This window comes from Pseudochaenichthys georgianus, chromosome 7 (genome assembly GCF_902827115.2).
Source record: "Pseudochaenichthys georgianus chromosome 7, fPseGeo1.2, whole genome shotgun sequence".
Classification (NCBI taxonomy): Eukaryota; Metazoa; Chordata; class Actinopteri; order Perciformes; family Channichthyidae; genus Pseudochaenichthys; species Pseudochaenichthys georgianus.
In genome coordinates, this window is record NC_047509.1 from 8,576,241 (window position 1) to 8,592,339 (window position 16,099).

At 41.9% G+C, this 16,099-nt stretch overlaps 1 protein-coding gene across 2 annotated transcripts in view; it reads left to right on the plus strand.

Moving 5' to 3' along the window:
- Positions 1 to 6,472: 6,472 nt before the first annotated feature.
- lama5 (laminin, alpha 5) overlaps positions 6,473 to 16,099 on the plus strand; it is a 95,694-nt gene continuing 86,067 nt past the window's right edge. For both annotated transcript variants that reach the window (XM_034087438.2, XM_034087441.2), the window contains exons 1-2: positions 6,473 to 6,952; positions 11,599 to 11,751. In XM_034087438.2, the coding sequence (XP_033943329.1) occupies positions 6,659 to 6,952; positions 11,599 to 11,751 (447 nt within the window). In that variant the 5' untranslated portion in view covers positions 6,473 to 6,658. The remainder of the gene's footprint in view (positions 6,953 to 11,598; positions 11,752 to 16,099) is intronic.

Consider the following 16,099-nt stretch of genomic DNA (forward strand, 5'->3'; position numbering starts at 1 on the left):
TGTTCAACATAATGTCAAAATTAACATTTTAGTAATTTACCAGGTGACTACTAAGATTTGTTTTTGGAATCTTCACTTTTTGTCGTATCCAGGCTTTGTGCTACGCTAAGGCAGAAAGTCGAAATATTAATTTTTAAAAGTTTGTATCCCAAGGTATCTGCTGTTCTCAGAACATTTACAAGTAGAAGGGTTAACAAATAAAAGATGTCCTGTTAGTAGCATTAGAGAAAAAGCTCATGGAGCTCTAAGAAGCATAAATGCGCTGAATAAACCTCGTAAAAATCTTCCCATTATATTTGATAATTATTTTGTATAAGTGAACATTTTGGCCTGATACTTGCACTTGAGAAATAGTCGGGGTCACCATGTATTTAAAACGTTGGAGATGGACCCACGCAGTGACCCACAGAGGCATCACTAACATCAGGCTCTGATCCTTTCTATAGGCCAGTAAAAGCAGATCTCATATGGGGAACAAAAGGGAGAAGGAGTAAGGGAGGGGGCCCACCAGGAGTGTGTGTGGAGTGTCTTGTTGGAGGAGACAAAGAGAAGGGCATGTAGGTACCTGCCTCACACACACACACACACACACACACACACACACACACACACACACACATTGAAGTCCGCTGTCAACCCCAAACATCCCCTCCCCGGCCCGCAGCACTTCAAACATATCCGCCCTCAGCACTGTGTGTTCGTGCGCGTGTGTTTGTGTCTCAAAAGTCTATCTGATGCAGAACCTGAAGCGGAAAATCTGAGGAATGTTGGGAATAGAACAACAGTATTTACTCAATATTGTTATCATCTGAATATACTGGAGTTATGGCTGCAAAAGAGAAGGACACATGATTTGTCTTCACGTAGCATGTGATGATAAGAGCATTAAGCTTTGACTGAAGGCAGATACAAACAGATGGATTTAGATACAAGTGTCTGAGTTTAACTGAAAGGTGAGGACAGCAAGCTACAGAGGTGCTCAAAGCTAACACCTACGCTAATGTAGGCTACTTTGTTTACCTGTCAGATTGGATTATATTCACATATTCACACTAAGATATCTAATTATTTAAACACAGCATTGAAATAATCCGGCAAGGCGCTCTTTTGGCCTCTCAAATATATCCGGAAATGCTATGTTTGTAGTGTTTGTAGTCTTAAAATATAAAATAGTTGTAACTGTGATAAGTTTCCAGAGTGGTATAATCCTGTCACGCATATGAACGCAAAATCTATAGCTTCCCTACAAAAGGTTTTCGTAACAAAAGAGTTATGGTTTCTGTTTGTAGTCCAAGGAATTTCGACCAATCACGTTTGAAAGGGCTTTTATGGCATGCAGGTAACAGTTTGTGTGGTGTGCAAAAGAGACTAAAATGCAAACTACCTGGAAGCCATCTGCTATCATCTTATGATGATCCACCTTTCTATTAGCTTCTTTATGTATTTGTATTCATATGGAGATATGAATACTCATTTTTTAAAGAAATTGGATGAGATGTATTATCCTTTTTTCCGGACTGTTAACAATGATCAGCATTGGAAAAGGTTTTCTTGGCCTGGATATTTGTGGATATCCTCCTGGCTACACTAAATTCCCCAAAACATTGTCCTTTTCTGGTATTGTTGTCAAAGTAGTAAAAACAGTTGTACAGGTTGTTGGCATCTCACCTACTCCTAGACTTACTGGATAGTATTACATTGTCTCACTGCCCGTACACGAAGCAACATGTCCCCACAAAGAGTCCCTTGTATTTTTTGAAGGTCGGGCTGTCTGAACACCCACTATAACATTGAAATACCCAAAACATCAGGTATTAACAAAAAGTCTTAAAAGTAAATCAATCTGAAAGAACAGTTTTGTGTTTTAGTGCAAATGCTGGAGGTCAAGCAATCAGTATAAAGCATATCATATATACATGTACAGGTATTTCTATTAACCTGTATTCATTATGTGAGATGATTTTGTGATCGGATAGTGATTTGAATCAAAGAAACAAATATTGTTCACCGAGTTAAAATTACGACTCACAATCAAAGAACAGTTTTTACGAACATTCGGAAGTGGAGTTCCCTTCTTGTTGACAGTATTACGTAACTTTAATACTATAATTTTTTTAATTATTTTAGGGAATAAGAATATATATGTTTTTGATGCATTATAGCATTTTTTTTTACATTTGCTTCACTTAGATATTCGCCTTTTATTAGCTATATTAAAACTTAACTTTCCCTCATAGTATTATGGGATACTGAGGGCTGCAAAGCATGCACTTATTATGTAATTGCAACCCAGTCTCACGGCATTTTGTGTAAAAGTCACGAAATTAATCTATTGATTCGTGTTCACCAACACGATTTCCCCATTTTCTTCGTGTCACACAGAAAGATTTTAAAAGCAACGTAAATAATAACAAATTAGAAGGAAAAACAGATACAAAAAATTACAGATTTCAGTATTCTGTGGCTCTGAGCCCCATTTATTTTCCTCGCGGACGTAAAAAAAAAGTCCGACATTATACAATTTAAAATAAAAACAATAATCGTGGCTTGATATTGAGTAAGAAAATGTTTTTATGAACCACACAGCTTCCGGTCTTCCAAGACCCGACCGGACAAAAAGACGTGGTGCAGGCACGAAACATACTACCAATAGAAAAACATTGCTTTTAAAATCGTTCTGTGTGACACGAAACAAAGGGGGAAATCGTGTTGGTGAACACGAATCTCTAGATTACATTTATTTCGTGACTATTACACCAAATGCCGTGAGACTGGGTTGGTAATTGAGCTGCATTTCTCCACATATTTACTTCCATTAATTCCTATCATACTTCCTCCCTCCCATTTAGTCTTTCTTCCTTTCTTTCTTTCTTTTCAAACAAATTCCAACCTCTGCATTTGTGTGTGTGTGTGAGTTTAGGTACCAGCAGGGGGTAAGTGGGTTCAATTAATGGAGCAGTTAGCAGTTACCAGGACAACAAGTGGCCTATCCCTCACTTTTCCTTTGGTCTCCTCGGTAACCAGGAAGTAGATTAGTCATAGAGTCCAGGAAGAAAGAAGAAGGAGGGAAGGGGAGGATTAGTGAGGTGAAATGACAAGCCCTCTCTCTTCCTCTCTTTATTTCTCTCTCTTCTCACCCCTTTTTTCTCTTTTCTAAATTCTCTCTTGACTCTGTTGAGAGATGACAGGTGTTTATAATCAGAGTTAAATAGAGAAAGATAGCCTAGCTTAGCTTAAAGAAGCAGGGGAAAACAGCTAGCCTGGCTCTCTCCAAAGTTTTAAAAAACATGAATGCCATAATATGAATCTCCGTCCATACTCCTGTGCAGCACTTTAAGAATACAGTGACTTCCTGAATCTAACTTTGAAAAAAAGAAGGGTATTTCCCCCAATATTTCAACAACTGGTAGAGCTTGGTTCAGCATTCAGATGCTACTGTATACTCATACATATTAACCAAGAACAATTTAAAATATTGATAAAGATAATCTTCCAGCTTTTATTGTTGAGTTCGGGCAAAGTACAATATGGATACCTGAACAAAAAGATTTCCATTAAAGTGTCCATTTATTTTTCTACTTTGAAAAAAAAGAGATTTCAAGACATCACTTCTGGCTCTTCGAAAATTCCAGAGGCATTTGTCTTCGATTACATTTTGTAGTCTATATGACATAATATATAGATTAAGAAATAATTATACTGTAGGAGTAATGGTGGCCCTGAAGCGGAGCTCAGAAACCACACAAGTGTCTCCAGTGTGACCCGAGAGCCTAAATAGCCTGAAGAATGTTCTAGTGTGTCAGTGAATGAATCTATGCCGCATTAACACACTGCCTCTAGACTCCTTTAAACTACAGGAGGTCACTGACCCCGGCCCGTGTGTGTGTCTGAGGTAGGACAAAGGTCAGAGTTCAGCATGTGTTTTACAGACGATGGAGGAAGTAGATGTGTGAGGTTTCTGGACTCTGGACAGTGTATAGACATTGCACAAACAAGACAACAATTTCACCTGCCTGACAGAGGAATCTTTACTTTCTGTCTTCTGTCTTATCTCCCCGTGGGTCCTCCTCTAACAGATTTGTTTTCAATACAAACATCCTTTCAAACCAAACCAGTAAATATAACTTAGACTCACCTGAGCAGCTGTTAACTGTGAGTGTGTGTGGCGGAGAAACCCTTTCATCTTCAAAAGTGGTTCCTGTAGCTTGATTAGATGGCGGCGCTCCAGAGTCCTTGAGAAACACACACACACAAACACACACACACCCTTATGGGGACCTCCATTTTGTCCCCATAAGGGAGGCGAGTCCCCACACGTGACTATGTAAACAGATGTAGGTCCCCACAAGTATAGTAATGCTAGTACACACACACACACACACACACACACACACACACACACACACACACACACACACACACACACACACACACACACACACACACACACACACACAGCTGCTCAGATGTGTAAGCTTTACCCCAAATACCTATACTAACTCTGTGTATGCACATGCCTTTCTTCAGGGGATTTTATTTTCCCAAAAACATCCTTTAATGAGTTATGGTGCTCTGAACCTCAACTTTTGTTACATAATCTCCTTTCACAGTAATTGTACAAATCCTCGTAGACTTTTTACCCTTTTTAAATGATAGACTTACACACTATTATTAAAGTCGCACATGTGTTCATGCATCCTGTAAGACATCATCTATCCTTCCCAGACATTTTATGATGTTTCAAATCTTTCCAAGCATTTATTGTGTTGACTTTTGTAATTCAACAATCACCAGAAAATGTGTCTAAAGTTGCTTTCGCTATGAGTAACACGCTATGTTTGAATGCCTTCAGATGTGGGAAATGTGTCATTACTGATCAAAGCACATTCAAGCTACCAAGATGGAAAAACATGTACGGCTGTTGTGAAGTTTTCCTATTGGCATTCAACAGCAGTAAACCAACACAAGGCCTCTGAAGACAGGAACCTCCTCATCCATCCTTGATGTTTGGCCAATTCTCAACGAGAAGACAAAAGTGAAAATGGAATTCAAAGGACGACATTCATGACAAGAAACGTCCTCATGTCTGTTGCAGGTATACCTTAAAAAAAGACTAAGAAATAAAGGCGGAACAGCTTCTTTAGATGGATGACAGCAGCTTCCGGTGGATTTAAACTGAAGACAGTAAAGGAAGGTGGAAGGACTGAGTCTTTTATTCTGTGACATGATTCATTTATAGTTGAAGAGAGAGTGTGTCGAGGAGGAATACTAAGTGGACACACTGTTTTTCTCTCCCTCTGTCTCTTACACACTAAGAGCAACACTGACCGACAGCAACAGGAGGAAGAGGACAACAGTCTGTATGGGACAGTTTGACAGCTCCCAGGGAGAGAGACGAGATTACAGAGGCAGAGGAGGACGGATTATACACAGAAGAAGAGTGACGGGCCGCCTTCTGTCTCCTGGAGGTCAAACAGACAAACACACAGTTTCAAATCTCTTCAAAGACTTTGAGGCTGTGGTGCTAACAATCTCAAACTTTCAGCATAAGCAACATATCATAAAAGTAATGCTACATGCAGGTTTCCTCTACCAACAGGCTAAATACACAACATAATGTTTATGCGAGAAAAAAATCTTGACTCAATCAAGGTCCATTTCAGAAAATAGTTTGCTCAGTTGTCATGTTATCATGTGACCCACTAACTATTTAACTTTAGTGACCTAACAGGTGGTTGTAAAAAAAACTCCACGAATAGAGACTGCAAAATGCTCAAGGAAAAAAGTTAGTTGCAGCATTACATTGTTAAAAGCTGTTAAATCACTCTGGTTGTTCAACGTGTAAAATCAAGAATGGAAAATGATCACTCTTAATAATAAAAGTGTCTTCCTATTCCTGTTTTCTGACAGGGGCTGAGTGTGTGGCTGTCAGTGTTTGCATGTTGAGGACACCTGTCTGTGTGTGTTTGTTTATGTGTGTGTGTGTGTGTGTTTGAGGAGCATTCTCATGTGGTTTAGTTTCCCATTTGTTGTTAAGCCACATGGCGAGTGCAATGATGCAGGCATGTCAAATTGATGATAGTAAATGAAACAAAGAGAAAGAAAATACTTAATTTTGCTCTCATAAAATGGAATGATTGGGAGGAAAGGGAGGAGGGACAGAAAGGAAGGAGAAGTACAAAACATGACAATGGAAAGTAAAGTTGAAAGAAAATGAGTAAAAGGACTAATCCATTAAAAAAAGAAAGAAAAGGAACTGTAAATCAAATTGACCAATGGATCAAAACTCTCCCCTTGCCTTTATTTGAGCCAGTTAATTATCCGTGAATGATGTACTTAACTCAAACCCTTCAAAGTAAGCATTGGTAGAAATTGTGCCCTCCTCCAACAGCCGGGGACGGGCCAACAGAGAGAGGGGAGGGGAGGGAGGGTGAGTCAGATTGAGTTGGAATAGGTGCCTGGTGGAGCGACACAGAGAGAGGACAGAAACCTCGACGCTTCGCTCTCCGGGACTTACAACCCCTTCCTCTAATTCTTGCAACATTTGCCTCCAAATGTCCTTCTTCCTCACGAGTTAACTGTCAATTTCTTATTTAACTAAGATTTGTTTTAGTCCTCAAACTTTTTTATTTCAACCGGATCGAGCGAACAGGTGGAGATGATGGCGAGCCGACCGGCGGCGCTCTCCCCGGATCTGCGCACCCAAACGCGGGTCGCGCTGCTGCTCTGGCCGCTGTGGCTGACCTGCGGCACCTTGGCGTCGGCGCAGGAGCTGCAGACCAACGGTCTGAACGGATACAGCCTGCACCCGCCATACTTTAACCTGGCCGAGGGCACCAAGATCTCTGCTACGGCGACCTGCGGAGAGGAGGACACCGGCCGGAGCGTGCAGGACCTGTACTGCAAGCTGGTGGGGGGGCCCGTGTCCGGGGACCCGAGCCAGACCATCCGGGTGAGCTGGGCACAACTTTATAAAAGCCTTATTACCGCATTTGTTGCTCAGAAGTGAACTATAAACGTTATTGGACTCGGTAGACTTTTAATTTGTCTAAATATTTGTTTTAGCCTATCGTGGAAGTTAATGCCAGACCATCCGGGTGAGCTGGGCACAACTTTATAAAAGCCTTATTACCGCATTTGTTGCTCAGAAGTGAACTATAAACGTTATTGGACTCGGTAGACTTTTAATTTGTCTAAATATTTGTTTTAGCCTATCGTGGAAGTTAATGGCAGTTGAGTACCCCGTATTATATCAATAAGTGTCCAATATTTATGTATTCCAGGGTTGTTTTGTAAGTGATTTTGGCGATTTTAATAGCATTTTTGCATTGTTCCTAAATGCTGAGTGTTTGGTTCTCAAAAGTGTTACAATGACTGATGCTTTTATAGTCTGTCTGTATGGTAGCATTAAACACCCAGGTGGTATTGCTTTCAGTTTATAAACGACCTATAATGACCCTATTTCATAGCGTCAGTCTTCTTAAGGACTTTATTCTATCAGATTTAGGGAATGTGATGACATTTGTTATCCCACTGGTGTCACCAATATTCTCTTTTTATAGTATGCTTTTAAAATGTACTACACAGTCTTTTTTACTGGTGTTTTGCAGCAGTATTTTGTAAGTCTTCCACCTCCAAACTGCATGTTTCGCTCCAGTCGTGTTATGTTAGAGTTGTTACGGATGCCAACCTACACACTTGACTGCCAGAGTAGAGAGTTGAACAGAGGGGGTCAGCAGTGTGCATGAATCTGCAACTGCTGTGCCAAGTCATTATTTCATGCATTGCTTCCTTTGTAGGACTTGGCAACACTTAACACAGGCCACTTATATAAGGACAGGCAGCATTTCATTCAAACTCCACACAAGTTCAGCGAGTTTTCACATCATGCCTGAAGTTTCACGTGAGTTTTATAAATGAGTTTTTAATGGGATGATGAGGCTTTTAAAACCATTGTGTGTGTCTGATGTTTAGCCCTCTATAGGTATCACTAGTTAACTCACAAAGGAGTATTGCAGTCTCATGAGTTAACCATTAAAGAAAGCCTCTGGGCGGGAACAGGCAGGCGTATTGCCTTCTCTCTCCTTCTCTCTCTCCCACCTGTTTCTCGCATTCCTCCCAGGGACTGACCCGTGTCCTCCAATCGGACCGAGTTTATCCGCTCTGTTACCGCGAGATTATCGAGACCTGAGCGCTGCTTCCTCTTGTGGTGATGGTCGTTTTTTATAATGCAGAAATTAACTAAGAAATGCAGTCATTTCCAAATCCCGGCTGATAATGAGTATTGGCAAAAGTAGTAGAAGTTACCTTTTGAACTGAAATTAAAAGAGATCAGACAGTCGAGATATACATACACTTAATAGTGAGAATGAACAGCAGGCAGGCTTAAGCGTTGTTTGTTTGTTAAAAGACGAAGGCAAACAAAACCCCAAAAAACATTTGCCCTGAGGGGGGGCTTTGGGGGCTTTTCAATTATTCAACTTTACCTTAAGAACTACAAAGCAATACAATAATCCCACCTTAGATAAAAGAAAGAAAGACATAATTATATACTTTACTCAGTAATTATCTTCAATCCAGCTGGTGAATTGGCACTATATTCGCTGCAGTAACCCGCTTGATCTCGACCACATTTGACCCACTTCAGCTTCTCCACACTGAAGATTAGAGCAAATATTCTCTGAGTGTTTTTCTCAGTCTTTCTCTCTTCTGCCTGCTCAGGGCAGGTGGTTGAAGTGGTTCATAATTAGCTCAGGAAGTCTCCGAAATGAACCAAAGAAATCTGGCCTAGCTCAGGGATTGGTGCTTTATGTGTCAGGGGTAAGAGGTCTGAAAAAACACACACACACACACACACACACACACACACACACACACACACACACACACACACACACACACACACACACACACACACACACACACACACACACACACACACACACACACACACACACACACACACACACACACACACACACACACACACACACACACACACACACACACACACACACACACACCTTACCAGAAAACACAGACACGTCTGTGTTGAAGTTAATCCTGTTTTGATTGGACAGCAAGACGTGAGTGTGTTTTTATTAATTAAAAACAGCAGGAGGAGGACTAATGATGGAGGGGGGGGGGTGTGTGTCTGTTTTAGGTTGTGAACTAGATTTACTTTCATGAGACTGGATGTGCTGAAGTGGTTGAGCTGTATCGATAAATGCAGCTTTGTATTGGATGTTTGATGCTGCTGTCGAGAGGACAGTTCCTGAGCTTGAAAATCTGACCCAGCCTTTCAATGTGGCCTTTTTGCCATCTAAGATAAAAGCAGGAGAAAATGAGACAGAGAGAGTGATACACACCTTTATGATGGAGAATGAGTTCGAGGAGAAACAAGAAAAGCTGTGCATAATGTTGAGAGAGGGAAAAAAGATAGAATCCTTAAAGTGGCAGGCAGGGGCGGACTGGGACTACAAATCAGCCCGGGACTCTCGACCGGCCCACTTCGGTACCGCCGGCCCACCGCGGTACCGCAAGTTAATACCACTAGTAAGGGGGGGGGGGGTTGGTGGTGCTAGTGACTTACCGGCCGGCCCACATCAGTACCGGCCCATCGGGATTTGTCCCGATGGCCAGTCCGCCCCTGGTGGCAGGTGTTAACTGACGAAACGTTGTTTGTCTCTGAGTGAGGAATCTGTGTCCTCGGGGCAGTGCTCGAGAGTTTTCTCTCAAAGGTTGAGGAAAGGAAATAAATGGTAAGAAAGATTGAATGAAAGAGTGTGTAATACACAGAGAGTGAGAGAAATACACTCCACATGTTCCTTTCCAGGTGGCCTTTTAAAAGGAAGTGACTGGACATGTCCTGTGAAAGAAAGCTGAGAAAAGGAGGACAGCATAGGGTGAAATGCAGTTTGACAGCCACACTGAAATACAGAAGTAGCCTTCCTGACATCTCACTAAAACACCTACTTTTTTCTTTTCGCATACCTCGGGCAGAAAGCTTGGTTAGTGTTAGTTATTTTAAATCACTCAGCCTGAGAAGCAGCTTCTCATGATGTGAATCATAATTATCTCTGCGTTCAGCCTGTGATTGGAGGGGATTTCCTTTCTTCTTTTAAGGTTTTCTCTGAAATGCTCTGTGGTCTACAATTTTCCCGACAGCATCAGAGCAATTAGTACTGAAAGAGATATTTAGTTAATTACAAGTGCAGAGAGAAAGAAGAATGCCACGGAGAAACTGTCAAAGGGGGAAAGTGAAAAATACGTTTTGAAAACCAAATTACACATTTAAGAAGTGCGAAAAAATACCAACAATTTCACAGAAAGAATATATTTGTATCTCTAAGAGTGTCCAAAATGTGTCATTTAGTGGAGTATGTGATACATTGTAATCTCAATGAGTCATTCATACATATTCATTCAATTACTATAATTGCTAGAACTTGCTCTCAAGAGATCTTAATTTGTCACACACTTGTTCAGGGCATAATTTATGCGCCTTTAATAGCCGTAATTTGTAGTGTCAGTTAAATATGAAAATAAATCAAAATGTAATTGGCTGTGGCGAGATAATAATAATCAAACCTAATTTGTCTAATTGACTAATTGGAGAGAATGATTTGTAATTTACGTTTCTACCAAATTGAGGCAAATGTTAAAGGTTGATTGATAGGTGATGTTTGGGAAGTGTGGAAAGGAAGACGGAGGACAGGGGAAGGCTTTTGGGCGGTGGAGTGAGATAGAGAGCTCTGACCTCAGTGACCTGCAGCGATAACATCTCCTAACCTGGGCTTTTGTTCAGGTCCACGCTTGTTTAGTTTATGCTAACGCTTACATAGCCAGCAGTGGCCAGGGTTAAACGCTCCGCCAAGAGTGCTTAGCTCAGAATGAAGAGAGGCTTGATAACCCAAATGATTAGAGAGGACACTTAAAGTGGACACGTCCACCTCTGCTTTAGAGCTCCTTTTTAAAGCATACAGCAGTGATTTGGTTTTCACAACATGTTTACCAACCAAGGTTAGGTTGGTTGTTGATGCTGGTGAACATCATGACAGGTTTATTGTTGTTCAAGATATGTTGTTGTTGTGTGGCGGATACATTGATGGCTGCTTCAGTGGTTATAAATGGCACTAAACAGGACGGGAGGGTTTTGCTATTAGACGTCAGTTTGAGGGCAAGCTTTTTCTGTGGTTTTGCTATTAGACGTCAGTTTAGCGCAAAACAGTCAGACTGAGGAAAATAAACATGTATTATGACACACTCAAACCTCGACTGGCAGAAATACAAGAAGCCCGTCCTCACTGTTACAGTAACCTGAGTGGAGTCACCTCTCTGCTGGAATATAAGAAACATGACCCAGGTGGCTTCAGGGGGAATGAGTGAGGGAAATCTTTTCTTTTCAGTTTAGAGTTAGAGTTTAGAGAGGAAAGTGAGGATGCTTCATAGTGTACATTTCGCAAGAAGGGTGTTCACAATGAGACGCATATATAAAAACAGGATTTCCTCATGGTCAAGTACAGCTTTGAATTTGATACTGGACACCGTAAGGTTTCGTATTCTCAACTGAAGTTTGATCAATCTCTGTCTCCTCAGGGCCAATACTGTGACATCTGCAGCCAGGGCGAGAGCGACCGCGCCCACCCCATCACCAACGCCGTCGACGGGACGGAGCGATGGTGGCAGAGCCCGCCTCTGTCCCGCAACACCGAGTTCAACGAGGTCAACGTCACCCTGGACCTGGGACAGGTAGGATCCATTAGATATACGCACTGAAACACACGTGTCATTGTGTGTTGTACTCTCCCTCTACTGTACATGTTATTCTTCTCTCTACAGTATGTGTCACTATTCCTCTGCAGTTTGTTCAGTATATTCCCACATCATTTCGAATTGTAAATGAATTTATTGATGTTCAGACTTGATCTCTGGTTGTAAACAACAACATCATACATTTCAGCTATTTATTTTAAGGTTTATTTGTATGTGTTTTTGCCTTTATGACGTGCAACATAGTGCTCAGAGCTGGAGCAAAACGGTTTAGACAGTGTGCTCTGTAAACATCGGGCTACAAAGCTTTCCAATCCACATACTGTGCTGGGTGATGGTGTGTTCTCTTGCAAAACAGTAAAAGTCACGGTATTCTTTGAAAGTGTGGAAACGTTGCCATTCTGTCAGAAATAACGCTAAGACGTTTAATTCAATCACATTTAAAGCATTATTTAATCATTGTGTGCATGCACAATGAAACTACAAAAGAGGCTGATTGGGTTGCAGCCAAAGCCCCTTGAACAGTTCAGCCTTTCCCCCTCTGGTCAAAACGTAAATAAATGTGAGTTTAGTTTCTCAGTGATAAATCAGCCTCCTAAATCCCTGCGCCCTAAAAGAAACATGGAGTGAGTAACGCTTCACTCCAAGTAGATTTAGAGAAGCTGTTTTTGGCTGCAGCTTCTGTCTGCTGTAGTGGTGAATCTGACAAAATGACACACACACACACACACGCACGCACACACACACACACCATGTATACATCACTTCAGGGGACATTACATTGGCTTACATGCATTTCCTGGAGACTTATCCTAACCTTAACCATAACCAACACATGCCTAACCCTAAAATTAATGATTCCCACACGTGACTGTGTAAACAGATTTAGGTCCCCACAAGTATAGTAATGCTAGGCCACACACACACACACACACACACACACACACACACACACACACACACACACACACACACACACACACACACACACACACGTCAATCTGCCTCCACCTTAACCTTTTTGTGTTTTTTGAACGTTGCTCTTCAACAACCTTTTATGTTTCTCAATGCGATTCTTTTGTGCCAGCCTCTCCTGCTCGAGTGCCCTCCTCATTCAGCAGCACTGAGACATTCACTGTGTGTGTGTCCGGTCCGGTTTGATGTGTGTGTGTGTGTGTGTGTGTGTGTGTGTGTGTGTGTGTGTGTGTGTGTGTGTGTGTGTGTGTGTGTGTGTGTGTGTGTGTGTGTGTGTGTGTGTGTGTGTGTGTGTGTGTGCGTGCGCACTTGACAAGAGTGTTTTCTGTCATGGCATTCAGTTTCCCAATCTCTCTTCCATCTGTCCTCCCTATTTCCTCTCTCGTCACCACTTCCCTCCCGCTTCTCCTCTCTCTTAAGGTTGAAGGCTTCAGTAGAGAAGCTCGGAGCTGTCACTGTGCGTTCTGCTGGTAAAAGCTTTTAGAAACCTGTATGCCTTTTTGACAGCGATGACAGAACGAACACAACTTTCATTTTGGGATTGTCTCCCTCTCATGTAACATCGCAAAACAATTGACATCAATTGGATGACAGCGATGCAAGTCACCGGCAGTGTTATTTGGGACAGGATTGTTTTGCTATATAATACAGTACTAAGCAAGCACTTGATAAGTGGCAACATGTTGGGAATAAACAAAGACATTAGCATTTGTTATATTGTCTACTGCATATCTGTTTGATAATGAAATGACTTGTTTGTTGCAGCAAGTCTTTTAGTGAGAACGACTTCTTGTGTGAGCTTACTGATTATGGAAAAAAATACGCTTTATCTTCATCCGTTAAAAAATGTTTACAACCAACATTGCAACAAAATGTTTTCCGGGTGTCATCGAGGCCTAAAAGATAGCTTAAAGAAGAGAGATAGAGAGCGAGGGGAAAAGAGAAGGAGAGGAGGGGGAGGGTCTCTAGTTACCAGGTTGCCGTTTTGTCTTGAAAGAATGTAGGTGGGCTAAGGCCAGGGTTAGGGTTTACAAGAGGGTGTGTGTCAGGGCTCAGAGAGAGTGTGTTGAAGACCCCCACACACACACACACATACACACACACACACACACACACACACACACACACACACACACACACACACACACACACACACACACACACACACACACACACCCCTACCTCTGCTCGAATGAAAGAGAAAGAGAGGGAGAGATTGGAATGTCAGTTAACCTGTCTCAACCTGCAGAGGGGAGGCTTTTTAAATTACCTCCAACTCTTTTCTCTCTCTCTCTCTCTCTCTCTCTCTCTCTCTCTCTCTCTCTCTCTCTCTCTCATTGGTGTAAACCATATCATTTCCCTCCCAGTGAGTGGTTGTGTTAATTGAACAAATTAGATGAACCAACTTAATTAGTGAGCTTTAGAGATCTTTCTGGTAAGATAAGCTCGTGAGCTAATGTTAGCTTGTTGTTTAGCATACAGAGTGGAATCGTTGTTCTTATCTAAATCCCAGCAAAGTGACTTATTTAGCATAAAGTGGCCAACTGTTGCTTTGAAGTTTATAGATATATATGTGGACACCCTGAATATCTTGTTTCATTTGGACTCTTTGAAATGATTGAAATTGTAATGCACAATAGCATTTGAGCAACTTTCGGGTAGAGGTTTGGGAAAGCCCAAGTTGGTGTAGTAGAAATGGACTGGCCTGCACAGAGAGCGGATCGCAGCCTTATCCAACACATTGGGTTAAACTGGACTGTCAACAGTAAGCCGGACCTGATCCCCAAACATCAGTGTGTGACCTCAGTGTGGCTGAACGGGCCAATCAGCTCCAACATCTGAATCAATGGATACCAGAAGAGAGGAGCAGCAGAATAATGCCTTTAGATTGAGAGTCAAGAGTTCAGCAGTCAGATGAGATGTTTCTGTATTTCTCTCTAATTAAATGTAAAAACTATTATCATTAAAACACTACTATGAGACATTTTCAGCGAAACACCTAAAGTACACCGGTGGCAACATTAATCTGAAGTGCTTTCAAGTCAATGCCATTTCATGATGAGAAGCAGCCTCAACAACTTGGAAGAACAGATCAGTTCACCATAATGTTTAACGAAGTTGGCAGTAAATAAACGTGACTCTCAGCACATCGGAGCATTACTGCAGCAGGGGTACCGAGCACAGACTGACCCCCCAGCATTAAACACATCGCACTGGAATCTGAACGTTTCTCTGCAGTATCTTTAAAGAATGCTTCACCTTAAATTACCTTTGCCTATATTTCTAAATATTGTCTAATTCCTTCTTCTTCTTACCATCTTGTTTGTGTCAGACTTTTAAATAAGGTGCATCAGTTCACACACTTCTTCCTCCTCCTCCTCCTCCTCCTCCTCTCCTCCTCCTCCTCCTCCTCCTCCTCCTCCTCCTCCTGCCTCCTCCTCCTCCTCCTCCTCCTCCCTCTCCTCCTCCTCCTCTCTTTCTATATCTGTAGCACTTATTTTGCATATCTTTAAGGATAACACACAGCCCGATATAGAGCGTCTCCTCTACCTTCCTGTCTTCTTTCTTCTGCTATCTCCTGCTCTCACACCTCTCCATCGTTATCATCTTCCTCATGACCTCAGCTCTTCATCTTGCTAGTCCTTTTCCTGAAAAGTGAGAACATGCTCTTTCTCCTCTTTCCCTTTGTTGTCTTCTATAGTGTGACATCTTTCCTTTCATGGTACTATTTGAATGTGTCAGTTCAACTAAGGCAAACTCGTTATTAACGGAAGACAACTCAAAACGCATGCAAAGAAGTTGCCATTTTAATTTGAAATGCACAGGTGTCTAAAAAACACCACTATACATAGTTATAGTTTATATATATGTATATATATATATCTGTACAATGGGGATGTCAGGGAAGAAGGAGGGAGAACTGCATGATGAACTGCAGGAAGAAAACAAAACAGTCATATAGCTCAACACAAGTCACCATTGTCTTTACCTATAGGCTGATGTGGAGAGAGAGAGAGAGAGAGAGAGAGAGAGGAGAGAGAGATGAGAGAGAGAGAGAGAGAGAGAGAGAGAGAGAGAGAGAGAGAGAGAGAGAGAGAGAGAGAGAGAGAGAGAGAGAGAGAGAGAGAGACGAGAGAGAGAGAGAGAGGGGGGTTGGAGATTGAAAAAACAAGGAGACCAATAATAGAGAGAGAAGCCCAGTATAAAGAAAAGGTGGAGGAGGAGGAGGAGGAGGAGGAGGGGGGCTAGAACATGGGAAAGAGGACAACAGGAAGGATGTTTTTCGTGGAGAAGAAAACGGAGGTGAAGGAGAGTGAGGGCATGGAAAGAGGAGGGGAGGAGATGACAGAAC